This window comes from Pholis gunnellus, assembly GCF_910591455.1.
Source record: "Pholis gunnellus genome assembly, chromosome: 2".
Lineage (NCBI taxonomy): Eukaryota > Metazoa > Chordata > Actinopteri > Perciformes > Pholidae > Pholis > Pholis gunnellus.
Genome location: NC_136536.1, coordinates 25580135 through 25607536, shown reverse-complemented (window position 1 = coordinate 25607536; position 27402 = coordinate 25580135). Strand labels below are relative to the sequence as shown.

The 27402-nt window shown below is 41.8% G+C and overlaps 2 protein-coding genes across 4 annotated transcripts; both read left to right on the top strand.

The window, feature by feature from the left end:
• The first annotated feature begins 2896 nt into the window (after positions 1–2896).
• On the top strand, positions 2897–17572 carry renbp (renin binding protein). Of its 3 annotated transcripts, none has more exons than XM_079174290.1 (11): positions 2897–2915; positions 5925–6031; positions 6149–6224; positions 6320–6395; positions 9113–9294; positions 9725–9952; positions 10208–10289; positions 10454–10629; positions 10789–10920; positions 16409–16496; positions 16783–17572. In XM_079174290.1, exons 2-11 carry the CDS (start codon positions 5931–5933, stop codon positions 16854–16856), a joined length of 1215 nt encoding a protein of 404 aa, XP_079030416.1. In that variant the 5' UTR covers positions 2897–2915; positions 5925–5930; the 3' UTR covers positions 16857–17572. The 3 variants fall into 3 exon arrangements, with proteins under 3 accessions (XP_079030416.1, XP_079030414.1, XP_079030415.1); XM_079174288.1 differs by lacking the exon at positions 2897–2915 and adding an exon at positions 3132–3164; XM_079174289.1 differs by lacking the exon at positions 2897–2915 and adding an exon at positions 5119–5223.
• A 411-nt stretch (positions 17573–17983) lies between these two features.
• Positions 17984–26468, top strand: lrif1 (ligand dependent nuclear receptor interacting factor 1). Its single transcript, XM_079174635.1, has 3 exons — positions 17984–18284; positions 20690–22952; positions 25073–26468. Exons 1-3 carry the CDS (start codon positions 18247–18249, stop codon positions 25994–25996), a joined length of 3225 nt encoding a protein of 1074 aa, XP_079030761.1. The 5' UTR covers positions 17984–18246; the 3' UTR covers positions 25997–26468.
• The last annotated feature ends 934 nt before the right edge of the window (positions 26469–27402 follow it).

The window sequence follows — 27402 nt, the reverse complement described above, 5'->3', positions numbered from 1 at the left end:
CGTGTTTGGGTAGTAGTGAACACACGGCTGGGTCAATGAGACTTGGATTATACTACACGAGTTGTGTGAGAGTTTGTGATCAGATCAGTTTTGCTGTTGTTAAACGTGGCAGCAATTCACTTAAATTCAGCAAGGATCCGCTTCGTTTTCGCCCGTTCACCATTCAAAACAATGTTTTCTTCAAGAATTCTGGGTAACATGCGGTGAGTAATAGATCATACAATATTGGTCACTTTAATGGTGGAGTCTTCCTTTAAGAACATGTGTAAAAATATGAAAATATATCTTCTTTGGCTTGTTCCTGTTAGCACATAAATGTAATTTAGTTGTAGTTCTCCATTTATCTAATGCCAAAGAGTTTTATATCACCAAAAAAGAGACGATCTCCCCATTTTATAATTAGTTGGTGGCCATTTGGGGTGATGGAGTGCCCTCTGTTGGGTTTTAGAATAAACTGCAACGTGATGTTGTTGAGTAATACTGTAGTTTCTATTCTAATATAACTGTATTATTTCTTTTGATTATGGACCACTGCGATGAAGGACTGATTCCATATTCACTTATATGTTTACTTTTTACTGGTCTTTGAAAATATATGTCTGGTTAGTTAACTTTGTTTGACTAGTTTACTTTGTTACATTTGTAAATAAAATGGATGGAATGGATTGGAATACAATGTCTCAGGCTGCTTCATTACAGTACAAAGTTAACTGGAAAATGTTGTCCTTTTGTTTACAGAGTAATTCTGTGAACACACAATGTTCCCTTGATCACTCAATCAGCCAATAGCAGGCCTGCAGAGGTAATGCATCGGGGTTACATCCTGTCAGTCATACAGCTTCATGAACCCTTTGGCTGTGTCTAACATCACTCCCTATTTACTGTACAGTACACCATATTTACTGTCTGCCATTTTAATAAATGGTTTAGTGTTACTATGTGGTAAGAATCCCACGTGTGTTGTTGGATGAATGTCACGTTTAATAGAAGTATAAAAGCGACCAGCATGTCACTCAACACGTGTAAGTGGTGTCTTGTTGGCAGCCGTGACCAATACAACTACAAGCATGTGACTCCTGTTTGCCAACTGAACCTGCTTCTCACTCACAGTGTATGACTGCTTCATCAGATGGGGATTTGGGGCTGAGAATCATGGTCACATAGACTAGTTTTGCCTTTTGAATTGGTGATTCATCAGTCATCTGACCACCACATTTGGGCTGCTGTTGGTCCAAACTTTACCCACTTCCCAGGATATGAATTAAATCTGCCATTTTTTTTGACTATTTGTGAGCAGAAGAACAAATTGTAAACACAACAAACAGATAGATGATCACATTGAAAAGTTCCCCAGCTAGTCTCTGTGTCTGTCTGCTGTCTGGGCACAAGGCAGACTAAGAAGTGGATGTTTTCACCGTCACCGTTGATTTGTCAACTTTGGTTTTGAAGCCTCTAGTTTAGTCGTTGCCATCTTGTTTATGTTCACAACTGGAAGTGACACGAAAGTGTGAAGCTGAGTACAGCGTGACCATATTTTCAAACTCCCAAACCGAGACCTTAAGTGTACTGCACCATCAGGCATGCAGATGTATGGCCTTATGCACGCACCATAGACATTTTCATCAGGATGGGGGATGAGTATTCCAGCGTTTAGCTCACCTAGCTAGCTAGCTAAGACACCTTTCAGCACCATGGACAGTGCCTCAGAGAATCTTGATAACTGTGTAACAATAGTAAACTAAAGAACTAAACAAGTTATTTGTCAGTGTGCACAAGCGCAGCATAATGGACCCCTGTGACACATTCTCTGCCAGCCACTGTATATTGTACATCTGTCCGTCTTAATGTGATCTGTTTTATCAGCATTTTGCATTTTGCTTGAAACTGGGACAATCCTGGACAAACTGGGACGTCCGGTAGGCTACAACCAAATGCTGAACAAGACATTTATCAGCGAACAAAATGTTTAATGAACTGAAAACAATCACAAGGTAGCCCCGTCCTTAAGCATATCCTGCTTTATCATCTATTTTACTGTATATGGGGCCATACATTATTACATGAACATTGACACTTTTTGCAAACAGAGTAGTTGCCCCCTGCTGACCATTAGAAAGAATGCAAGTTTAAGACACTTCTCTATTGGCTTTACTTTTCAGACCCGGATGTTGCCATCTGGGACAAAGGTTTAGTTTCCATGACACAGTTACTAATGACAAATGGAAGTTTGTGGAAATGTTTTTATATTTTCCTGTGGTGTGCAGTGTCTCTTATAAATGAACAAATGACAGGTAGTTAAGGAAATTTGAATGCTGGTACAGTGGACGACCCCATGCTGCCATCTGCTGGTTTGTGAACAAACACTGTTCACTTAATAAACATGTATGAAGAGGACAGCGCACACTAAATACAACCACTCATAAAAACTAATCACTTTTCATACCTTCAGACATTGACATATTTGTATATAAATTAATCGTTTTAACTAAATCACATAGTACTTTCTTAAAATCACGTGGTGAGTCTAAAAGAGCATGTTTTTATATATTTTTCTCCTATTTTCTGACATTTAAAGAGAAATAATAATAAGAACAGTGTATATGCTTTCTTTCATTTTCAACATTATTGCACAATGTTCCCCCTGCTTCCTGGCCTCTGTCCTACGAGCTCGTGAGAACAACAGAGTAATCTACTTTTTATGCCGCATGTGCACATTCCAGCCCTTTTGATAGCACAGTTCCATTTACTTGAGTAGCGCTCCGTGTTGAAACCGCTCCGTGACCCGCTTCCACTTCCTCTTCCAGAGCCGCTGTAGCAGCGCTGATGCCAGGTCATGTGACGGATGTTGGGAGTGAGTAGAGCGCCGCTGCAGAACGGCGTGTCTCTTCACTGTCTGTCCGTACCTGGAGCCTAAGGTAAGAACGGTTAACCCGCGGTGCTCTGTCTTCTTTCTTCGAACCGCTGCTGAAACGAAGCACTGACATATTACACGAGAAACACTAACGGCGGCTGCAATGTGTGCCGACAGCAGAGGAACTGTTTTTCTCTCTTTCTAGCGAGATTAATAACAAGTTATTGTTCGGATAATAGCTTGTTGTTGGCTCCAGACTTTTGATGGCGAAAGGTGCCGAGCTAGAAAAAACAAGATGACACATTTTGTGTTTGTGAGTATAGAACGTTTAACGGTAAAGGGGACAGATTTAGCTCAGTTTCAGGTTCGTGCTTTTTAAATTTCGTGGCTTTACTAGAAAGTGTTGACATGTTTTAATGTTCAAAATATGTTTCCATTGCTGCAGTACAGTGCCTGTCTCTTTAAGTGTTTTGTCAGAAAAGACACTTGAACGCCTCACAACTCTGGTACGTTGTTGTTTCTTTGAGGTACTCTGTAGGCAGATAGTGATTCTTTGAGGTACTCTGTAGGCAGATAGTGATTCTTTGAGGTACTCTGTAGGCAGATAGTGATTCTTTGAGGTACTCTGTAGGCAGATAGTGTTACTTTGAGGTACTCTGTAGGCAGATAATATTTCTTTGAGGTACTCCGTAGGCAGATAGTGTTACTTTGAGGTACTCTGTAGGCAGATAGTGTTTCTTTGAGGTACTCTGTAGGCAGATAGTGTTTCTTTGAGGTACTCTGTAGGCAGATAATATTTCTTTGAGGTACTCTGTAGACAGATAGTGTTTCTTTGAGGTAATCTGTAGGCAGATAGTGTTTCTTTGAGGTACTCTGTAGGCAGATAGTGATTCTTTGAGGTACTCTGTAGGCAGATAGTGATTCTTTGAGGTACTCTGTAGGCAGATAGTGATTCTTTGAGGTACTCTGTAGGCAGATAGTGATTCTTTGAGGTACTCTGTAGGCAGATAGTGATTCTTTGAGGTACTCTGTAGACAGATAGTGTTACTTTGAGGTACTCTGTAGGCAGATAATATTTCTTTGAGGTACTCCGTAGGCAGATAGTGTTACTTTGAGGTACTCTGTAGGCAGATAGTGTTTCTTTGAGGTACTCTGTAGGCAGATAATATTTCTTTGAGGTACTCTGTAGACAGATAGTGTTTCTTTGAGGTAATCTGTAGGCAGATAGTGTTTCTTTGAGGTACTCTGTAGGCAGATAGTGTTTCTTTGAGGTACTCTGTAGGCAGATAGTGTTACTTTGAGGTACTCTGTAGGCAGATAATATTTCTTTGAGGTACTCTGTAGACAGATAGTGTTTCTTTGAGGTAATCTGTAGGCAGATAGTGTTTCTTTGAGGTACTCTGTAGGCAGATAGTGTTTCTTTGAGGTAATCTGTAGGCAGATAGTGTTTCTTTGAGGTACTCTGTAGACAGATAGTGTTTCTTTGAGGTAATCTGTAGGCAGATAGTGTTTCTTTGAGGTACTCTGTAGACAGATAGTGTTACTTTGAGGTACTCTGTAGGCAGATAATATTTCTTTGAGGTACTCCGTAGGCAGATAGTGTTACTTTGAGGTACTCTGTAGGCAGATAGTGTTTCTTTGAGGTACTCTGTAGGCAGATAATATTTCTTTGAGGTACTCTGTAGACAGATAGTGTTTCTTTGAGGTAATCTGTAGGCAGATAGTGTTTCTTTGAGGTACTCTGTAGGCAGATAGTGTTTCTTTGAGGTACTCTGTAGGCAGATAGTGTTACTTTGAGGTACTCTGTAGGCAGATAATATTTCTTTGAGGTACTCTGTAGACAGATAGTGTTTCTTTGAGGTAATCTGTAGGCAGATAGTGTTTCTTTGAGGTACTCTGTAGGCAGATAGTGTTTCTTTGAGGTACTCTGTAGGCAGATAGTGTTTCTTTGATGTAATCTGTAGGCAGATAGTATTTCTTTGAGGTACTCTGTAGGCAGATAGTGTTTCTTTGATGTAATCTGTAGGCAGATAGTATTTCTTTGAGGTACTCTGTAGGCAGATAGTGTTTCTTTGATGTAATCTGTAGGCAGATAGTATTTCTTTGAGGTACTCTGTAGGCAGATAGTGTTTCTTTGAGGTACTCTGTAGGCAGATAGTGTTTCTTTGATGTAATCTGTAGGCAGATAGTGTTTCTTTGAGGTACTCTGTAGGCAGATAGTGTTTCTTTGATGTAATCTGTAGGCAGATAGTGTTTCTTTGAGGTACTCTGTAGGCAGATAGTGTTTCTTTGAGGTACTCTGTAGGCAGATAGCGTTTCCTTCTTTTGGTCCCTCACTCACTCAGACCACAGTGCTGAATCAGCACCACCCGGTGAGCATTTTTCCGTTGAAAAGACATTAAAGTTCGAAAGTGAAAGACTATTTGAAGTTGTTGATTCAACGTTCACGCGTAGACCAGATTTCAACGGGATTTGCAAGACTACCATTCTTTATCCTCTACATTGTGCTAATAATAATATATCATCATTTTAGAGGCTTACTAAGAAACCAGATCCACATTTCTCAGTTGAAAGCCAATATTGCAAATCCGTTGAAAAAACGTTCACTTTTGAACCACTTTTAAACGTCACCGTGTTTTAAACGTGTTTTAAATGTGTAGCAACTAAATACTTAATCATAGTAACACATCATCAGTTTCCACTTACAGGACAAAGAAGACCAAGTGACACAGGCAACAATTCATTTGTATTTATTAAGCAACAATATAAATATAACATAAACAATGTTCTTTATATACAACCATCATCTACCTTTCCTTCTTTAAATGTCATTGTCAAAGCCACACAAGAGCCGGATCCCAGATCACAAAAAACGTGAAGAGGGATCTAAAGTTCTTTTTTCTTTTGTGGTCTGTGATCCAATCTGTGACTCTGATCCGATCCGAACCGAGTTTTATGATCCGTTGCACCACCACTAGTAAGATGATAAGTGTTGTTGTGATTAAGTCAAAAGTAAACAGGGATGGTCATACATTCTACCTTTTATAGTACAAACTAATTTTCATGTTTGAAGGGAATCATGTCTGTGGTGAAGCTGGAGGAGTGGCGACAGCGGATTCGTAAAGAACTGGACAACGCAGTGGCCTTCTGGCTCAAATACTCTCATGATACGACACATGGGTACTGTACCAAAAAGTTCCAACTCGTAACTTGCATGCTGAGCAGTTGTGTACAGCTGTTTGTACTGTGCATGCAGTTTGTGTTTCCTTGTGATAAACTTCCTGCTCGGTGTTTCAGAGGCTTCTTCACTTGTATCGGGAGGGATGGGAAGGTTTATGATGAGCTGAAGTATGTCTGGCTGCAGGGTAGACAGGTGAGTCTCTCTCATGATACTGGCAGTGCGGAACAAGTAATCCACTGTGGTCATCAGATGTTAGATGAATATATTTTGGCTTGTCTCTTTCTCAGGTGTGGATGTATTGCCGCCTGTACCGAACCATGGAACGCTTCCGCAAGCCTGAAATCCTGGAAGCAGCAAAAGCCGGTGGGTGTGTGTGTGTGTGTTGGAATGTAAAGCTCTTAGCGTTAGCACTACTGAAGTGTCAGGAGAGAGTTTTCTGTTCTCTCTTTGGTTGAATCTTTGGTATTAATTAATTAATTATAATTCATAGCTTCACAACATATAATGTGGGATATTTGAACAGGCTGTCTTTGGAAATTGAAAACCGGGAAAGAGGGCATCAAAGAAAACAAAGAGAGCAAAAAATGCCAACATTGCCATCCCTACAGCAATGCTAGTTGTTTGCATGTATTTTTCACACTCATGTTCGCCAGAGGATGAACCATCCATGTATTATCTTTTCCCTCTTATCTGGGGCCACGTTGTGGGGCCAGCAGGCTTAGAAGGGCATTCTAGACTGGCTTTCTTTCAACGCAAAGGAGCAGCGGCTCTACTCTGAGCTCCTGCTGGATGTCTGAGCTGCCCATCCTATCTCTAAGGCTGAGCCCAGCCACCATATAAAAGAAGCTCATTTCGGCCTCTTGTATCTGTAATCTCGTTCTTCCGGTCACTACCCAAAGCTCATGGTTATAGGTGAGGGTCAGAATGTAGAAGGACTGGTCAATCGAGAGCTTTGCCTTCCGGGTCAGCTCCCTCTTCACTACATAGGTCTGGTACAAGGCTTGCGTCACCGCCCCTCTGACCGAACAGCCTATCCATCTCCATTTTACCCTCACCCATGAACTCAGTAACTCACTCCCCAGAGGATGAACCCTTTAGTTTTAATGAACCCAGATAATGTTTAGCCTCAGCACTGGCGAGCCTCTGGAAGAAGAGCAAATTCATCGCTGTTGTTCCTACAGTACAAATAACATTTAATTTCACAATTAACACTAGAAATGATGAAGGCACTTTCAAATGACATGGTAGTACAAAATGCAAACCATACTTATGTGTGTTATTTTTTACTTTCACCAGTACGCGTTGTTGGATTTAGCAAAGATGGAAGCCTCAAGAAGCTGCTTAGCAGAGCTTTTTTAAATCTCAGGTGATACTTCTTACTTCCCAATATATTATTTAATAGTTTTTACAGATTACTGGATCATACTCAACATGTGTAAATATAACATGTATGTACATTTAAAATGAAGCAAAACACAGTGCAAATTCGACACAAATTAGTTCTTTGTAGTACGTTATTACCCTAAAAGTCTGGCTGTTCACATGTTGTCGACATTTACACATGAACATTAGTTTAACGTGACCTCAGAGTTTCACACATGCACAGCTAAATCTTTGCAACAGATAGAACACTGTGCTTTTGTAGACTCTGGTGATTCATGACAGTCATGATAGTGTTTGCTGTGCACTCTCTGCTAATCATCATTATGGCATGTAACATGTAACATGTAACATGTCGTCACTGTTGGAAGGAAACCTTGGAGCCGCAAAAATGTCATCTTTATGGAAACTAAGAAACAAACCTTTCTAGGCCCAGTTTGTGATCATTGATGTGTTTTTCAAATCAATCACTGGGGCAGCTTGCGAAAGAACAGCAAACACTGGTCTTCCTTCATGTCATCACAATTCCAGCTGACCACTGTTCTCCAGCACAAACATGCGAGCATTACAGCTCTTAAAGGGGACATAGCATGAAGAGCTGACTTTTTCAATGTTTGTGCACATACGTTTGGGTGTCTGGAGTGCCTACCAACCCACAAACTGTGAAATAAGACATCATTATTGAAAATAATCCGGCTGCCTATGTCAGAAAACATGTGATTCAACAAGCCATTCAGATTTGCCTCCCCTTCCTATGTCACACGCATGCTCATTAGATTACCCCCCCATCCAAAAAAACATACATTAATGAGAAGGGATAGCTAAATGGTCGTTTCATTGCAACATCAGCATGCAGCAGCAGAGCTACGCCTCCGCCAATTTGGACTGAAAGCAGCCACAGTAGTGGCAAAGTGCACCAGTGGAACGTCTGCCTACAGAGTGCTGTACAAAAAGTAAAACTAAATTTGTTCTATTGTGTTGTGATATATTTAATGCCTCTATCAAATTGGCCTGTATTGAACAATATGCATTCTATTACAATTATTTACTTACTTAACTATCTCTTTAATACATTTCCCCCCGCTTCCCAGAGGAGCTGTGATCTATTGTCTAGGACCTCCACAATAGACCACAGATGTATATAAGAGGCCTTACTTTTGTCCAGCATGTTCGTAAATAATCTACAATTAATAATTCTGCGTTAATTTCTGTATATGTTGTGCTACTGGCCGGTTGTTTGGGAACAGATATGTTAACGCATTCACCACGGTACAGGCTTTACAGCACACAGCCCGTGGATGTATAACAAGGTAATGCAATTGATCAATTCCAGCCAATATATCCATTAATACAGCATGCCAATCAGAGCAGACTGAGCTTTTTTTAGGAGGCCAAGAGATGGGCGCTAATACGGAGCGGTATATTCACACAGACAGTATGCGACAAACAATGTGTTTTTTTTACATAAAAGCATGTAAATGTGTTCTAGTAAAAACCCAATTATGAACCTAAAGAAATTAGCACAATACAGTATGTCCCCTTTAAAGTCATATCAGCACAAAGCCGAAGTGAACATTGTCAACTAATTGAACTGATAGATGAAGCCAGCAATTTGACGTATTCATGTGTGTAAAAAAGGACTTTATACGTATTGCTCACGAATCATAAGCTAATGTTATATTGTTCTGTTTGCATCTTAGGGGGAGCTTTCCTGAGAAAGTTTGCACGTGTCTCCAGCGGCAGCAGTGGCCAGTGGAAGTGTGCCTTCTGCTTAACAAGAGATGGTAAAGCACTCAAGATTCAGAGGACCATATTCAGTGAGTGTTTCTACATCATGGCCATGGATGAACTGAGCAGGGTCACTGGTGACAAGGACATGCAGGTACAAAGCAATAATCAAAACCAGATTGTCTATAATACATATGTTGGAAACTCCTGGTCCATGACAATGTTTCTGAAAGATGAATGTCTCAGGAGTAAAATCACAGCCATTTGATCCCTAGCTCTGTGTGGTGACTATAGTTGCCACATGTATTGTATTTGCGCTGATTGTGCAACAGAAACAGACGTTGAAACTCATCAAGCTATGGTAAAACTAGTTCCCCTATTTATTTTATTTTATTTTGCAACTCTATAGTGTAATAGTAAAATGATGCATTACAGAGTCAGCATCAGTGACTCAACATACATGAGGTTTAGTGAAACGGAAGGTGAATGTGCATGAACACCGTGATCCTCCTACAACCGCCCTCACATTCCCACATGTTTACACCATCACTCTGATGAGCCTCTGCTCTGTCGTGTGTCACCAGCTGGAGGCTGAGCAGATGATGGAGCAGTTGATCCACTGGGTTCGGGTGGACTCGTCGGGCCTGGGCCGGCCCCAGCTTCCCGGAGACGTTCCCACCAACAGCATGGCGGTCCCCATGATGCTGCTGTGTCTGGTGCAACAGCTAACGGAAGGCCGGGGTCGGGAGGTTGCTCAGAAGTACAAAGAGCTGGTCAGCTGGTGTGTTCAGCAGATTCTACAACACATCCAGGTATGCTTCGTGATTGAAATCACCCCATAAAGTGGTGAGATTTAGGGCAGTTCAACGCTATCTTTTACTGAAAATATGGTTGCCACCTTATATTTTCAGTAATTATTTTGTTGGGAAAGAGTTGGCAACACTGAGCTGGGTTTATGGTTAAATCACTTAAAATCTAGCATACTCTTGCTGCTCAAGATTACCAACCCTGCATTTAATATGCGGAATATAACATTTCTTTTTTTCTCCTCTTGTAACTTGGTACAGAGAGATGGCACCGCTATTCTAGAGAGTGTGTCACTGGAGGGAGCAGAGCTGCCAGGTTGCCAGGGCCGACTGCAGAACCCAGGTAAACACTGCACCACCTGCTGACCAGTCAGTCAGATGATGGCGAGCACAGTGAGTTGCATGGGGGAGCTCGGGGTGGGCTCTTATCCTGTCCTTTGTTGCCGACCTCAACATTTTCCATCGTGTCTTTGGTCTTCCCCCACATGTCGACCCGTGCTGACTCAGGCCATGCCCTGGAAGCGGGCTGGTTCCTACTTCAGGTCAGTGCAGAGCAGGAGGACGAGGAGCTCCGGAGGACCGCCATCAACAAGTTTGTGCAGCTGCCTTATCAGGACGGCTGGGACAAAGAGCACGGCGGCCTCTTCTACTTCCTGGATGTGGATGGTCACTGCCCCACACAGGTGAACCAATCACCCATACACATGATGGTGTTTCGCGTTAGACAGTTGAGAGTTGCAGCTTGTGATAGAAGATATTGTTTGCATTTGTCTGATCACTGAGTTTTATAAAAAAAAAAGCATGAAATGAGGCTGTGTGCTGCTGCTTGTACGTTTGACCAGTTGGAGTGGAATATGAAGCTGTGGTGGCCCCACTGTGAGGCTCTCATCGCCTTCCTGATGGCCTACAGTCAGACCAAGAAACCCGAGCTGCTGGAGAGATTCTCTGAGGTTTACGAATACACCTTGAACCATGTGAGTTTTTGGCGCTGTAGTGTTTGATTACTTATGTCAAAATATAGTTCATTTTGATGAGCATTTTTCTCTTACTTTTCAGTCTAATGCACGTGTGCTACTTTAAGTGCAGACCTGGAGTCAGGACGCGGTTAGCTTAGCATAAAGACTGGAAACTGTTTATGTTTTTAGAGAAAGCTATGCGCTGTTTTCTTGATGAACAACATGCAGGCGCTGTGTGCAGCATCAATGAGTTTCTTCTCCACACTGGCAACTAAACAACCCCCCTACTATGAGCTTTCCTTAATCTAACTTTTTAAACACCCATGTGGTGTTGGTTCTCAGATATAATGTGCATTTCTAGTGTTTTTCACAATATATATATATATATGTCATTGAAATGGTGAAGCCACTGTACGTATACACCACTAAAACTGAAACAAACTTCCTTGCACTTCTCTTAACGTACGTATGTCCTGCATTATTAATTGACGTGTTGCAAAACAGCTGTTGCTTTTCTTCCCTGCTGAGAGCAGTGCTGGGCCAGTTACTCAGGAAGTGTAATACATTTTTACTTATTTCTTTTAAACCAATAATATTACTTGACTTTCCTTATTAACTGGTATTACCCATACCCACATCAGACCACACATTGGATGTTGTATTTTATTTGCGGTTGAAAGCAATTTGTTGCTCGCACAAAGTTGACAAAGAAGGCAATGTTCGCCGCATCTTTGACTGAGACAAGATGATGACACGTCAGCGAATGCAAGCAAGTGGTCATCTACTGCCGAGGCAATACTCTCCTGAAGGTTCACTCGAGTTCAACTCGACACGATGTGAAGATGTTTACTGGCTCCCCACGCGCTCACGTCATCTTAACTTACACCCACCTGGCACTAAAAACAAAATGTAAAGTGTAACTGGGTTTAAAAGTGCTCAGTTTGACATTCAGCACATTAATATAGCATCGAACAACTATTATCATTGTAAAGATATAGAGGAGTAATGTTTGTGTTGTTATCAGAGCTTCTCTGTGCTTTGTCGACTTGTTAGTGCACGTTAGTGCATGTGAGCGTAGCGGCACTGGTTAGCTCCTGGCTGCCTCTCTGTGCTGCGCGTTATTGCCCAACAACGGCCAAGAAGAGAAAAGCAGACTCTGTGACGATGACTACACCTTAAGGCAGTGGTTCTCAAACGTTTTCTGTCACGCCCCACTTTGGAGGAAGAGAAATGTTCATGCCCTCCCGCCCCAACAAAAATGTAACAAAATGGTCCATGTTGAACTATTATTGAAATAACATTTTGTGACGCCATATGCTCACACATACCAGGAGCATTTTATTTTAAATACGAGCTTTAAAATGTAGCATTCTGGTGAACTCTGAGAAGAAAATTAAGTGATAAAACATTTACTTTAAGCAAAAAACTAATTTATTATTCAGTTATTAATCAGTATTTCAGCTCTATTATTATTAACCTTTAAAAGTTTGTCATATAAAAACAAAGATAGCAAGAGTAGCGAGAACCATCGCCTGTACAAATAAAGTGATTAGTTTTCATTACTGTATGTCTTCATATTAACTTCTACTGTTACTGTACAGCTGTTAGGATTGTGGCCAATCTTCTCTTTGCAATTAATATGCATTCAATTCAGTTCAATTATTTAAATGAAAATGATAATCTACTCTGGCTGTGGTCATCACAGTGAACAGTGTCTGCAGTGTGATGAGAGGACAGTGAGCCCTTGTTGCTGTACTTCATCTCCTGGAGCAGAGGCTGCATTCAGCATACCCTGTCTATCAATGTCTTTAAAACACTGTGACAGCAAGAAGCTGTACTCACGTCTGTTTAGACCTCCACCTGTATCCAGACCCAGCTCCACCTTTATCCAGACCCAGCTCCACCTGTATCCAGACCCAGCTCCACCTTTATCCAGGCCCACCTCCACCTTTATCCAGACCCAGCTCCACCTTTATCCAGACCCAGCTCCACCTTTATCCAGACCCAGCTCCACCTTTATCCAGGCCCACCTCCACCTTTATCCAGACCCAGCTCCACCTTTATCCAGACCCAGCTCCACCTTTATCCAGACCCACCTCCACCTCTATCCAGACCCAGCTCCACCTTTATCCAGACCCAGCTCCACCTTTATCCAGGCCCACCTCCACCTCTATCCAGACCCAGCTCCACCTTTATCCAGGCCCACCTCCACCTTTATCCAGACCCAGCGCCACCTTTATCCAGGCCCAGCTCCACCTTTATCCAGACCCAGCTCCACCTTTATCCAGACCCACCTCCACCTCTATCCAGACCCAGCTCCACCTTTATCCAGGCCCACCTCCACCTTTATCCAGACCCAGCTCCACCTTTATCCAGGCCCAGCTCCACCTTTATCCAGGCCCAGCTCCACCTTTATCCAGGCCCAGCTCCACCTTTATCCAGACCCAGCTCCACCTTTATCCAGACCCAGCTCCACCTTTATCCAGACCCAGCTCCACCTTTATCCAGGCCCAGGGGGGGGGGGGTTAAGATGTAGACATCTTAACGCTGATTGGCCAAGACTCGACACGTCACATCAAAGATGTTTTATTGTGAAGATCACTACGTCACCTTTTCTCCTCGTCTCACTCCAACGTGAGAAACGTTGGCTGGCCAGTTGACCCCCCCCCCCCAAAAATAAAAGAACTCTACAGATCTACACGATTCACGTGGATGATATATTTTGATTCAAAACGGCAAATTTCGCCGTAAAGCGTCATGTTTGCAGGTATGAATACAATTCTGCATTTCCCCTCGCGCCCCACCTGCAATACCGGGGCGCGCCCCACAGTTTGAGAACCACTGGGTTAAGTCATTGCGTTCCTGCAGTCCAAAATGAGTTTTTCAGATTTTAGCTGAGACACTGCACAAAAGAGCTGGGCGGCTGAAGTAATTCCAGCAAATAACCCCCTCCTAAAACTACAAATTTCTGTTTTGTGACCAGATTATAGCCAGGCTAGCTGTTTCCCTCTGCTCTTCAAGCTAAGATAGGCTAACCACATCCTTACTACTGTTCCACTTAAGTCCGAGCGCCCCCTTTTTTGGGGGCTGTGGAGAAAGTTTAGCATATACCTTCGGAAAAAATGCACTTCTCACCAACGAATATAATGATGTTGCACATCAGATTAAACAGCAGAACCTGGGCTACAATAATATGTAAGCCGTCTTTACATGCTCCAAACAACATAAACAACAACTAAATGAATTACCAACTATCAAAATCCATATAGCGCCACCTAGTCAACCCAGTCGCCACATTTCTGGCTCTACCGCTGTGGTGTTTTATGCAATATGCACACACAATATCTCAAAAGAAAGCAGACATTCCACAGATTCCGGATATATACAATCCACAATATCAAGTCCAGCTACAACAAAGCATCAGCGAGATCAAACAATTGTTGTAAAATGTCTCTCACCTTTGCTGTTTTTCCATGATATGTTTATTTTCCCGGTAATTCCAGACTGAAATACATTAGACCTACGTCCTGTGTTACACTAAAATCATTCCGGGCATTTCCACATTGCTGTGAGTCCAAGCAGGAAGTCTGAGAATTACCTTGCGTCACAAGCAGCATGTCTCACAGGACGGCGCCCTGCTGATTCTGATTGGCTAACAGTGCTGTCAATCTCATTTTGGTCGCTATAGCTAAATTCTATTGGCTCTAACGCTTCAAATGAGGTGTCAATCACTGAAATCGACCGATGGGTTGCTGAGATAAAGCCCTGCGTACTCACAGCAGGCTGACATCGAGACAAACTCCAGTATGCAGAGAGACTCGGAGAGGATTCTGCCTTTCAAAATAAAGCTCAAACTGCTGTATTTGGATTTATTGATCCATTAGTGATATACAAGTGAAATATATAGTTTGGTACATGAGAAAATTCAAATGGCACACATGTTGCCAAAATGACCATTTTGGAGACCTCGCCTGAACCCTCTGTACTAAAACCTCTCTAATTTTGTTCTGCTTCACTTTATCAAAGTCAAACTTTGCAGAGAGACTGATCGCATATTGTGCTATGATTTGGGAAATGTATAGACCTGCAGCTGCATCATTCCAACGAAATAATAATCCTGTAAGTGCTTTTTTTTAATGGAATGTACCCAGTAATATTTGTAAAATATGATATCTGCGCAAAATATATGCTTTTCCCTCTCGTCCTCTCCGCCTGTCTGCGTGTCTCAGCAGCGCTGGGGCCATGAAGAAATGGCCCACAGGAGGCGGGTCTATGAAGCAGTTTAGACAATTGCTGAGTAAAGATATAAATGAGTGACATACAATTTAGCCAATCAGCGTCCTCAAATAGATTGCGCGTCCTCGTCAGGAGAAGTCTCTACAGGCCAGCGCGAGCACTACTCCTCCAAGACCCGTTTGAGAGGAGAACTTTGGCGGAGATTCTGCAGGCCAAAGAGCTGATCCCAGATCAGCCTGACCTCACAATCAGACAGCAGACTAGCGGGAAAGTGAAGCAGTGCATGCGAAGCTTCTCTAGTAGCTGTACACCAGACAGGTTTGGCTAGCTAGCTGGATGCAGTCATGCTAATAACTTTAGCAGTTAGGGAGTGAGGGATGAGGAGGTAAGGAAACATGAGAACACCAGGGCACACATGAGAACTCTGTCAAGCTACATATTAAGCAAAGTGAACATCTTTTATTGTACATAGTTGTCCTCAGTCTCATCTGCTTAACTTGGTCATGGAGGCATCACCATTTAATAGAGATGGTAAATTAACAGTGAAAACTCATCATAGCTTATATCTATATATATGTATGTATGTGTGTGTTTTATATTATTATATGATAGATATATATATATTCTACTTAATTCCCTGTGAGGTTGACAAAAATAAGATGTCCTGAGGTGTTTATCAAAGTGTTATTTACTGCTTTTTTGGGTGTGTTGGAATAAATGTTAAATATTTAATTGCAAAGTAGTAATGCGTGTTTGATACCTTCACTTTTTTTTGTATTAAATCATACTGGGATGTTAGCTGAAATTGATTGGATGGCCCTACCTAGAACATTTTCCATCAGCCGCCACTGCCCACAGACATGAGATTTGAGATCCATCTAAACATCTTTCTCAGAAAGAAGATTTTTGAAATATTCCTTTAACCATCCACAGTTGTGCAAACCAGCTCATTAACGTTTACCAATTATTACCAATTACCATTTTAACCATAAATCATAAATGTAGCACATGAAAGCCCTTCAGCAGATTTAAAGTTGTCATGTTTGGGTTGTATCCACATGGTTTAATGCACTTATTGTAAGCCGCTTTGGATGAAAGCATCAGCGAAATAAATTCGATGCAAATTACGTAACATTGAAAATCACATGTGCTTTATGTGGATGACTCCACAGAGATGAAACCGTTTGAAGCTTGTCTAATGTTTTGTGAATATATATAATACATGCACCATAGGCCTTATAAAAGTGTACGTGTGCCTGATTCTGTGCAGTTTCCTGATCCTAAGAGCGGCGAGTGGTTTGGCTATTTGACTCGAGAAGGGAAAGTGGCGTTGGATTTTAAGGGAGGCCCCTTTAAAGGTAAGAACATAAGTAATATTTATCAAACTTCAGACAGCTACCTCTGGAGACACTAAAGGCTTCATACTGTACACCTGGCAACATAACATACTTTATTTCCCCTTTAAGGCCTTTATTGTCTCTGTTTATGCTGTGCTTTCGTGATGCATAAGTATTACCAAACAGACAAACTAGTTGCCACACGGTGAACTTGGAGCCGTCGCGTCCCCCGAGGGCCTGGGGCCCCGGGGCAGCTTCCCGCTCTACGTGTTCAGTAAGATAATCGTGTTTCTCTCCTCTTCCTCAGGGTTCTTCCATGTGCCTCGCTGCCTGTACATGTGCGAGCGAATGCTGGATGATCTTCTGGCAAACAAGGACTGAGCGTTCTGACGTCAATGTTGTAATGACGGGATTGAATCTGATTTGTCTGTTCACTAAATCACAATACCAGTATAATCAAACCACATTAATCAGTTTTATAAAGATAATTGCACTCCTTTTCAAATAATGTGGGATACATTTCTTGGTCGGATTACACCCGTCAGACGTCTTGTTTTTAAGCGACTGAGAAGATCTCCCACCATTGAGTTTGTTGTTTCAATGTTCTTCTCGTAGTGAATTTTGTGAGCTGAGTCCTCCCTCATCATACATACTAAAACATAAACACCAAAAGAAATGTTTTATAGGAAAATGTGCCTTCTCTCACACTGACGTTCTGAGCCAGCTTTCAAGACCTTTTTTAGAGGCATTTATCTTTACATCCTATTCATTCCAGTTCATACAGCTACAAGCATGCTATTCTAACAAACGGGTGAACCATAATGTATTTAGCTTAGTGCTGATCACATGCTTCTAATCTGTCCTATATTGAGATAATTCATAATGTGACATAATAAATATGGTTAATGCAAATCATTTTTATTTAGTTATTTTGTAATTAAACGGTTAATGATGTTGGAGTTTCAGATATGACGGTTGATTGATGGACATTTTGTGAAGGTAGCGTTCCAGAATTAGACTGTAAAGACACTGTTTTCCTTTCCTAAGTGGTATGTCTAGCGTTCTTTTGTTTAATATAATATTAAATCCAAATTAAATTGAAATATGTACTGAATAGAGATTGTGTGATTGCTATATATACATATACCAACTTGTATAGATATATATAGATATATGTATAAAACCCCTCACTAGAGTGGGACCTGAACATGAGGGGACGGTAGTAGAAGGGAGGGTTCAAAAGCTACCAGGGTTTGGTTGGTAACCACGCTGGTACGCATTTGTGTATGGCGTCAATAAATAGAATTGCACATTGGCAAAAACCAAAGAGAACTATATTCATCCTAAACCGATTGTTGTGGTGAAAGAAAAAAAGAACATAGTTTGGCAAGTTAACATCACAGCAAAACAAAAACAATTGCTGCATTGAATACGACCCATGTAACAAACCGGAAGCCTGATGTAACGGATGCGGAAAGAACGGAAAGCGAGAAGTGAAATGTTGACGATACATGCGATTAAATCGGTGGTTTATTTAGTCTGATTTACCATGGCGTATATATATATATATATATTTTAGGGAGGGATATGACGACGTGAATAAGTAGCGTTAGCGTGGCTTTTGCTCTTCTGGACTTTGGTGTAAACACATATGACCAACGTTAACGTTAGCATATTCTGTCTGCCTCGAGATTCATTAATTAGCCAAAACGGATGTTTTAGTTACGCTGAATGACTGGACGCGAAAACTACAAGGGAAGTTTCAAGAGTCATGTATCCCGCAATGACGGAAAGGGGTCCGGTTCACAGGTAACGTTGGATGTATACCAAAGTTGAATGCGTTTGATGTCATCCCGTTTACAATGAAGGGCACGTAACGTTCATTAAAGCAAATTACAAGAATCTTGGACTGGTAGAACTTTCGGGACATCCACAGTCCCCTTTACGGTTACTTGTAGTGTTTTCCGCGAGAGGGGGGCGGGGCGGTGCTACCGTTACCACGTAAGATTAATGGTAAATGTTGAGTTTAAAGTGAGTTTTCAATGTCACAAAGGTGTCTCTCTTATAACCCAGGCTGGATATAAGTTACCATCGCGATCCAGCAGGTTAAAAGAGTGGCATTAGAAACTCTAGCTCTAGGATCAACATAGCTCACTAACCCATTAATGTGGCATCGAGATCCTCCCCTCCGGTGTAACTATATGCCTGCAAAAGCGTTGTAGGATCGTAATGAAACAGTGCTAACATCATGGCAAAGAGTGTAATACCAATAGCTACCACAAATAATGACAGGAATACTTCCGATTAGAATTGTTATGCTTAAAGGAGTAATTGAACATTTTGTGAAATAAAGTTACTTGAGTTGGAGTCAGGACAGGTTTGGAGTAGATTAGCAGGCTGCCAGTCTTTATGATAAGCTAGTCTAACCATGTTCTGTACAAACACAGCGTCATGAAACAAGGGGCGTTCACATGTTGTATTTCAACCTTTTTATCCAAGGTGCTTGGGCGGTTGCGAGCCTGCCGTTAATATTAAGTTGCGGTAATTTAGTATTAGAAGCCTCATTGACTAAACAGAGTCCAAACAAAGATAAATGGATTTCCAGAACTGTTAATCCCTCACAGTAACTTTACTGCTCAAATACAGAATACAGCAAATATAATGTGTGAAATATAACTGTGGAGCAGACCACAACGCTCTGGGTTTACTAAAATGATTAACTTCACTACATTTACCGTAGACTGGTATTAACCAGGCGGCAACCTCCAGTTCTGCAGAGTGAAGCCAATGCAAAAGAGTCTCCAAACTTGCATTCTCTCTAGTGTCCATCAGGGGGCGACTCCTCTGGTTGTATAGAAGTCTATGAGAAAATGACTCTACTTCTCTCTTGATTTATTACCTCAGTAAACATTGTAAACATGAGTTTATGGTCTCAATCTCTAGTTTCAAGTCTTCTTCAATACAGCATGATGTTCATTTATTAAATGATGGTCCATTTAGAGTCAAACAGACCATAAAGAGGAGTATGCTTTAGGGCTTACTGTGATTGACAGGTCTCTACCACTACCGGAGCCGTATACGGCGTCTCTACGTCCCTGCTGAACTAAAGGCTTCATAACGGCTGTCCAAAAACCAATGGGTGACATCACGATGACTATGTCCACTTCTTATGTACAGTCTGTGATATCAACGAAAGAAATGATAGTTTAAAATCCCAGGTGTTACTAATACCATTAACAGTGGCAGTGGGCCAGTTCTTACAATCCATTGGCTACTCTAGCGGACTCACTGACTTCAAGGCGCGTTCCTAAACAAAGTGTGTGAGGGTGTAGGGCTGTCTCACTGTCAAATCATCAAGTGCTTGAGGGCTCTCAGACATTTTGAGCTCTTTATGTAAACATTCCTTATGTTTGCATTTCTGCAGACTTTACCTGGGAGAATTACCCACAAATCATAGCGTTGTGACGTTAAACATTGGGTTACCAACGGAAAGTCAAATGCATTAAAACAGGTAAACAAAGAGGGCGGCATGTGTTCAGTCTGGCATGTGAAATTTACACAGAATTATCATTAAGGATTTAAGATGGTACATAAAAACACATGAAAGCATTGCCTATATTACACACCTGGATTATTCACCAACCATTTCTTTTAGTTATGCTTATTCTAGCAGTTTTGACACAAATTAGTTAATAGATTTGACAATTACCTCTCGTCTGTTAAGAGACTGAAAGACGCTCAAATTAGGGAGTAAAAATGTAAAATAAACACCCACAATTGTAGATAACATGTTTTGGTGCCATCAGGGTAACGGGATATGTCGCCGCAAAGTGCTGTGCCATTCATATTTATACCATTTCAAGCCCTTGCAGCCTCTCGCACTCAACCATTTACCATGTGATGACAGTTAAGTCAGGGCTTAAGGCAATAGGGGGGGGACATTGGAATTATCTTCCTTATTTTCATTCTTTACATCTGTGCTTTTCCCACTGTGACGAGTCAAAATGTCTGCTGTGTAAAACGCCTTTTGATATCAACCTTCACATCTCAACTGCAGCATTTTAAAGATCTGGAAAAGCTGCCTTTTGAGAACATAGATCAAATCAGACATCAAATCTGTCAACCATCTGCAAAATGAATTCTCGTAAAATGTGTACCTTTTTTAATCTTTACTGTTCTTAACTGACATGTTTCTGTGTTGTTTTGTCTCTCAGTGGGACCGGTGTCTTCTACCAGGCAATACCGGCTGTTGGTGCCGATGGACGAAACATCATGAAACTGATTCCAGTACGAATGGTCAACAAACACTTTGTCAAATCTCAAATAAGCCAGCTGAAAACTGATAATACACCACCGAAAGCTTTAGCCGTCGATATTACCTCACCACCAGTTGGCATGGGAAAAAAGGCAGCCTTGAGTCCTTCTGCAACCGAGCACATTTTCAGGAAGCAGGTTTCCCTCGTGAATGCCCTCCCTTATCAAGTAGGTTCGGATCTTGGTAATTCACTAAACAAGCATCCACTACAGCAAATACAACAGTGTGTGAATTTGTTGCCAACTGTACCTCCGCGTCAGCTCCCAGTCACATTGAAATCTCCAGCACCCCCCAGAACACAGTGCCTTCCGATTTTCCCTAAGCCACAAGTCCAAATAGTCCCAGCATCTGAACTACCTGCAGGTATCAAGAAACATACTTTTACTCCATCAGCCAACTCCTCTCCAAGTTCAGGCTTACCCAGTGTGACCTTCTTGTCACCTATTGTCAATCGAGGTGTTACTCCACAATGTGATTCTGGACTCGACGCGTTCAAGTTGCTTTGCAAGATAACAAATACAACCTTATGCGGACCTCCATCAAAAGGATCAAAACCACATTTAAATTTAATTCCAAATGTTCCACAAAGGCCCAACAGCCCCATAAAGTGGTCAATTGAAGAAGAGGACAACTCAATGGCTCCAACTCATGATCCTATAGATTCTTCTGTTACTTCAAAGATTCTTCGAGTTGCGGCAGAGAGAGAAAATACTGGGAAGCACTGTAAGGTCATTACAAAACCAGGTCCAACTCTTGATCCTATAAATTCCTCCGTTACTTCAGAGATTCTTCGAGTTGCTGCAGAGAGAGAAAATGCTGGGAAGCAGTGTGAGGTCAGTACTAAATCTGTTACTGGGTTGAGTCAGGGCAAAAGTGGAGAAGAACAGGAAAACACGAAGCAACCACAACAGCAACAGAGTGTACATGTAATGGCCATAGTTCCTCTTATGACAACACCTCTACCAAAAAGTGGAAAGTCCGGAAGACCTCCAAGTGATCTCCAAGTCACAGTGAAATCTCCAGCACTCCCCAGAGGACAGGGCCTTCAGATTCCCCCGAAGGTACAAGTCCGAACAGTCTCAGAATCTGAACTACCTCCAGGTATCAAGAAACAGACTTTTACTCCATCAGCCAACTCCTCTCCAAGTTCAGGCTTACCCAGTGTGGTCTACATGTCACCTATCACAAGTGTCAATCGAGGCGTTACTCCACAAAGAGATTCTGCACTTGACACGCTCAAGTTGCTTTGCAAGACATCAAATAAAACTTCATGGGGACCTCGATCAAAAGGATCAGAACCACATTTAAAATTAATTCCAAATTTTCCACAAAGGCCCAACAGCCCTATAAAGTGGTCAATTGAAGAAGAAGACGACAACTCAACAGCTCCAACTCTTGATCCTATAGATTCTTTTGTTACCTCAGAGATTCTCAGAGTTGCTGCAGAGAGAGAAAATACTTGGAAGCACTGCAACGTCACTACAAATCCAGTTTCTGGGTCGAGTCAGGGAAAAAGTGGACAAGGACAGAAAAACCCCTTGGTCATGTGTGACGGGAAGCTTTTTTTTTTGGCCAAGAATTCCAGCCTACCATATAAAACTGGAAAAAGTGACGCACTCATCGCAACAAGACAAATTGTAGCTTCAACCCAACAGTCACTTGCGTCAGTTGCACCTCAGAAAATTCTCAATCGAAACGAGTTGAGCCAAGTGATTGACCTTTGTGATGACGATACTCCAAATGACTGGTCTCAACGAGCAGCATCCGTTCATATGTCAGCAGTCACTCTTGCGAATGAAGACAATGTAATATTTGTGTCATATACTCCACCCAGATCTGAGTCTCAAGATTTGAGAATAATAACACAAATGGCACGTGTGAAGGAAACAGACCAGGCGGCCACAAGCAGCTCGAACAATGTGACGGTACAAAAGAGCTTAGATGAGACACCTGGTGCTCTCGGAAGAAGAAAACTTGGCCAGAGCATGTTAGTCAACCCGGTCATAAATCATACACATGCAGGGATGAACATGCATGATGATGATTGCTTGATTGTTAACAGTCAGCAGAGCACCTCCGCCCAACAGTTGGAGAGCATGGAAGTCGATCCCAGCAGCAATGGAATATGCTTTGAAATAAATAAGGACACCCACAGCGTGGAGGTGAGGGCACTTCTATTGCTTCATTACTTTGGAAAAAAATGTTTTTGATGGGAGTCGTGTAACAACTGTTACAACGTGTGATTTTAAGATATTTTAACGCATTTAACTGCATTGATGAATGTACATTTAGTCGGCACTTCATTTAGAAACGTTGATGCACAAATGTAGACGCTGTCAGTAGCCATATTTCCATTCACTTGTCAAGTGAATTTTAAACAAACTTTTAAAATGATGCAAAAAAAGAATTGCAAATTTGGCACGTTTCCAATTACAGTTTTTTTTAACTTTGATACAGCACACTTTGGTCAGAGGTTAGCGCTACAGGCTACACATGGTTTTAATCCGCCAGTAAACAGTGTAGAAGAAGTAGAGGTTGCAAACATGGAAAGGTCCTCAGGAATTTATTTCAATATGGCAAGTTGAAATAGTTCTTTCATGTCAGCTAGTATTGGCCGTGTTTCATGCTGTCCAGAGACGAAGAAAAGCATTTGCAGTTGTGGAAAGGCTTTAGAACACACCCACATCAGAAACAGCTGATAAGTCATGTAAGTTAACTGTTTGCTACTTCAGAATTTATTCGGCAAAGACCTTTCCATAATTCATTTAGCGCATCCTCTTTTTTTTTATCTACAAAGGCAAAAAGCACATCAAGTGAGCGTAAAGACTTTTTTCCGCGATTGAGGGAGTTTAATCGAATTTTGCCGTTTTCATTCAGTTTTTTTAATGCAATACTTAAAAATGCCCCAAAACAGATGTTAGTGGAAACAAGGCTACTGGAGCGCATTTCATCACCATGTCTAGTGGTCACAGTACTAGACAGTCTGTGATCGCTCTGATCGAGATTCATCTCTTACCTGCATCAGACACGCCACGTGTCCTGTTTCGGTGGTGAGTGCGGGAAATTTTGTTAAACGGAAGCGTATTGTGACCATACCGTAATGTTGCAGTATGTAAGCTCTGGCCACATGTCAGCATATCACTTCTACTACCGGGTCCATACAAATCCAAAGTGGCAGAAACAAGAAAACAAGTACTATTTACGTATTGTCCTTGCTGACGCCAGCAGACTACTTTGGCAGGAGGAGGCTCCCGGAGACGGACCTTCAGTTAGCGAAAATACGGGTCGGATTTCAACCACATTGTGCTGAATCAAATGCTCGCCTCATTTTGTCTTTCCCTCATACATCCAACCACATGGATGCTTTTAACAAATACACCACCCACTAGGGGCACAAGTAATCTGTCCCTCGACATACATGAACTAAACACACTACCACTACATGGACTGAGTGAAGAGCTAGACTTGAGATGGTACTTTATATGTTAAGGTCAGCTCTTATTATTTGAGTTTTGATACAGTTAGTTTGTTCTTTTGGCTGGACGGATGTATTTTAATTTAACCAAAGATGGTGCCATAATATGTAAAGCACACACAGGTAGCAAGACGATGCAGGTGATACAAATGATGACTTGATTACCATTGATGTGATTGTCCTATAGGATGCATTATGTCAGAAAATGTCTTGAAAAATAGAAAAAGTGGTTTCCAACCCAACATTCTTGCTTGGCCCCAGATGAAGACACATGTGGAAATGAAATTGGGCTTTTACATTACAGTCATTTAGCAGACGCTTTTATCCAAAGTGTATTCAACATGGGTATTCAAGAGAACTACTAGTCACCAGAAGCAAATGTACAGTGCAGAAACAAACTAATATGAATTTAATAAGTGCTAAGAGGAAGGCTCTGGGTAGCACTTCTTGAAGAGGTGAGTTTTCATCCTGCGCCGAGAGATGGGCAGTGACTCCACTGTCCTGACGTCAGTAGGGAGTTCATTCCACCACTGTGGGGCCAGGACAGAAAACAGCCGTGACCGGGTCGATCAGCCGCATGGACCTCTGAGCGACGGGGGAACCAATCGCCCCGAGGCAGCAGAGCGAAGTGGTCTGGCGGAGGTGTAGGGCTTGACCATGGCCTGGAGATAGGAAGGCTTTTGATTTCCATGCATGTTAGCATTTAGCTCAAAGCACTGCATTGTCAGAGCCACTAGCAGTACTTTTAATTTGTAGTCTTGTTTATGTATTGTTTGTATTTTATAAAGTTTTTTTTTGTTCCTGCAGAGCTCCATGACCAGTCGGACATCTTCGCTGGCGCCCGAATCCTGTCAAAGAGCTGATGATCTGCTGAGACGAATATTTGGGATCACGGCTGATGTGAAAATTTGCCTGCAGAGGATTGAGGAAGCCTCAGTCGGGTCTCTAGAGAGTGAGTGCATTAGGTCAGTGGAGGAGCATCAGGAAACGACAAGCAGGTTTAAAGACGGAGAACTTTTTTTGCAGCACCTTTACACTCAACAAGAAACTGAAAGCTGCAATGCTCTCACCAATGGCAATAGAGTGAAAGTACTAACTCAACAGGAGCTGTCCGAAGACTCCTCCACTCCTAGTCCTCACTCAGATGTTGGACCTCTGGAGTGTTCACATTTCAAAGTGAACACAAACCCTTGGCCCAAGGGAACATGCGGTGATGTTGAAACAGAGCCAATGATTAGCTACGGGGAGCCCATAGAAGAGGACTTCCTCAGTGCTGATGAAAATGACTTCCCCGACTCCCGGGACACAGCTGGCCATTCTCAGACTTGTGCGGATCTGAATGCGAACACGAGGAGACTGGGAAGAAAAAGGAAGCGCCCGACGTGTCCATGTTGCATCGCCGGCACTCAAGATCCAGCAGCGAGGTCCAGTGCAAAGTCAGACGAGCCAGAGAAGGGGGCGTGGATGACGGAGCGGACGAGTAAGAAAGGGGGAAGAGCAAAGGCCTCAAGTAAAGACGTGAAAACATCTGGAAGCATCAGCTGCCTGACGGCCAAGAACAAGCACAGCTGTAAGACGTCCGAGGATCCAGCCGGTGATGGTTTATCCACGCCGTCCATGGACTCTGATGAACTCAACCTGCACGAGCAGATCACGAGACTCAAAGAGCTTCTGCAAGAGAAAGAGACGGCTTTAGAGCTGATAAGAAACGGCAGCATTTCAAACTCTTAACATTCTAACAAAGTAATTGGATACATTTTGTATTGAATGTTATTGCTTCTATTTATTTGTGTTGGAGTTAACAAGGACTAACACAAGTATCACTGTGGCTTCAGTACATGTGGTCAAATGTGTGATTTGGTTTCAGTGGTTCTAATCTGGTAAATGGGTGACCAAGGTTTTGTATAACTGCATGAGAGAACTGCTGCAGACATTTAGAGTTGACCCACCTGTTTTTTCAAAACTTCTGCTCTACATGTCCATACCTGATGTTTCTCCGTCATCAGTCTTATATTAATACTGTGCTTCTAAATCCACGTTTATCTGAGTTTAAATGTACGTCATATACCATACTTTCTGTTGCAGCTACTCAAAAGTGACTTTATTTTATTTATTTAATTTTTTCTCACATCAGGTGTCATCTGTCTGCATCAGTGACGATTGAGACATTGTGGAAATACTGTAAAGGCCTGATGGGCGTTTAACTGCCTCAGAAAACACTGTATGAATTTATAGTCCTGTCACTAAAAAGCTTTTTCTATTTTACCTTTTGTGAACATTTTACATTTTGTCTTAACAAAAAGGATTTGTTAAAGGTGATATTTATAAATACTAATGTTATATTTATATTTTATTAAGGCACCAAGGCAAATAAATTCAGCTGTGGACAGCAAAACTAACTATAGACTATATAACGTCTGGCGGTGATGATGTTAGGTCGGTCAGTCGTCGGTCTTTTGGTCCAACCCTTTCCTCAAAAGCACTGCTTCTCAACAGCTACTCTCCAGGTGTCCATGGCTTTTGCTGGTTGTGGATCTGATGATGGATCCTGTTGTTCTACAGAACCCTGCCTTCCCCATTCCTTTAAAACCGCAAGATCTCCTTTCTGTCGTGGTCGCCATGAAATATGTTAGAAATAAGCACAGAGGGAGAAAGGAGGGGGGGGGGGGGGGGACAATTCTATTTTAAAAATACAGTAGAGGATAAAGAATAGAAATAGAAATGAAAAATGCACCGTGCAAGAGTAATAAAATAAACCATACAAAATTATAAGGCAAGACTTTTAAGTTGGTATCACAATTCAGTTGAGGTTCTTCAACTGACAATAAAGACAAAATATAATTTAGCTTTGTTAATTATAAAATGTTATGACGAGATGACTTTTGGTATTAAGAGCAGTTTCTCCAAACCGGAAGTAAAGATGTTAGGAAATCGTATATAATAGAGTCGTAAGCACTGCGAGTTGTCCGTTAGCCGTCAGGCGGCCTTCAGAATAAAAGAATAGTTAAAGTGATCTAGTGTAAGTTGATAGTAGATAGTCATACTAATTGATCGTGATCGGTGATCCTCAGTACAACTGCACTGCCCCACAGTGTTTATTTATATTCACCCCCCTGGGACACCATGAGTATTTAAAC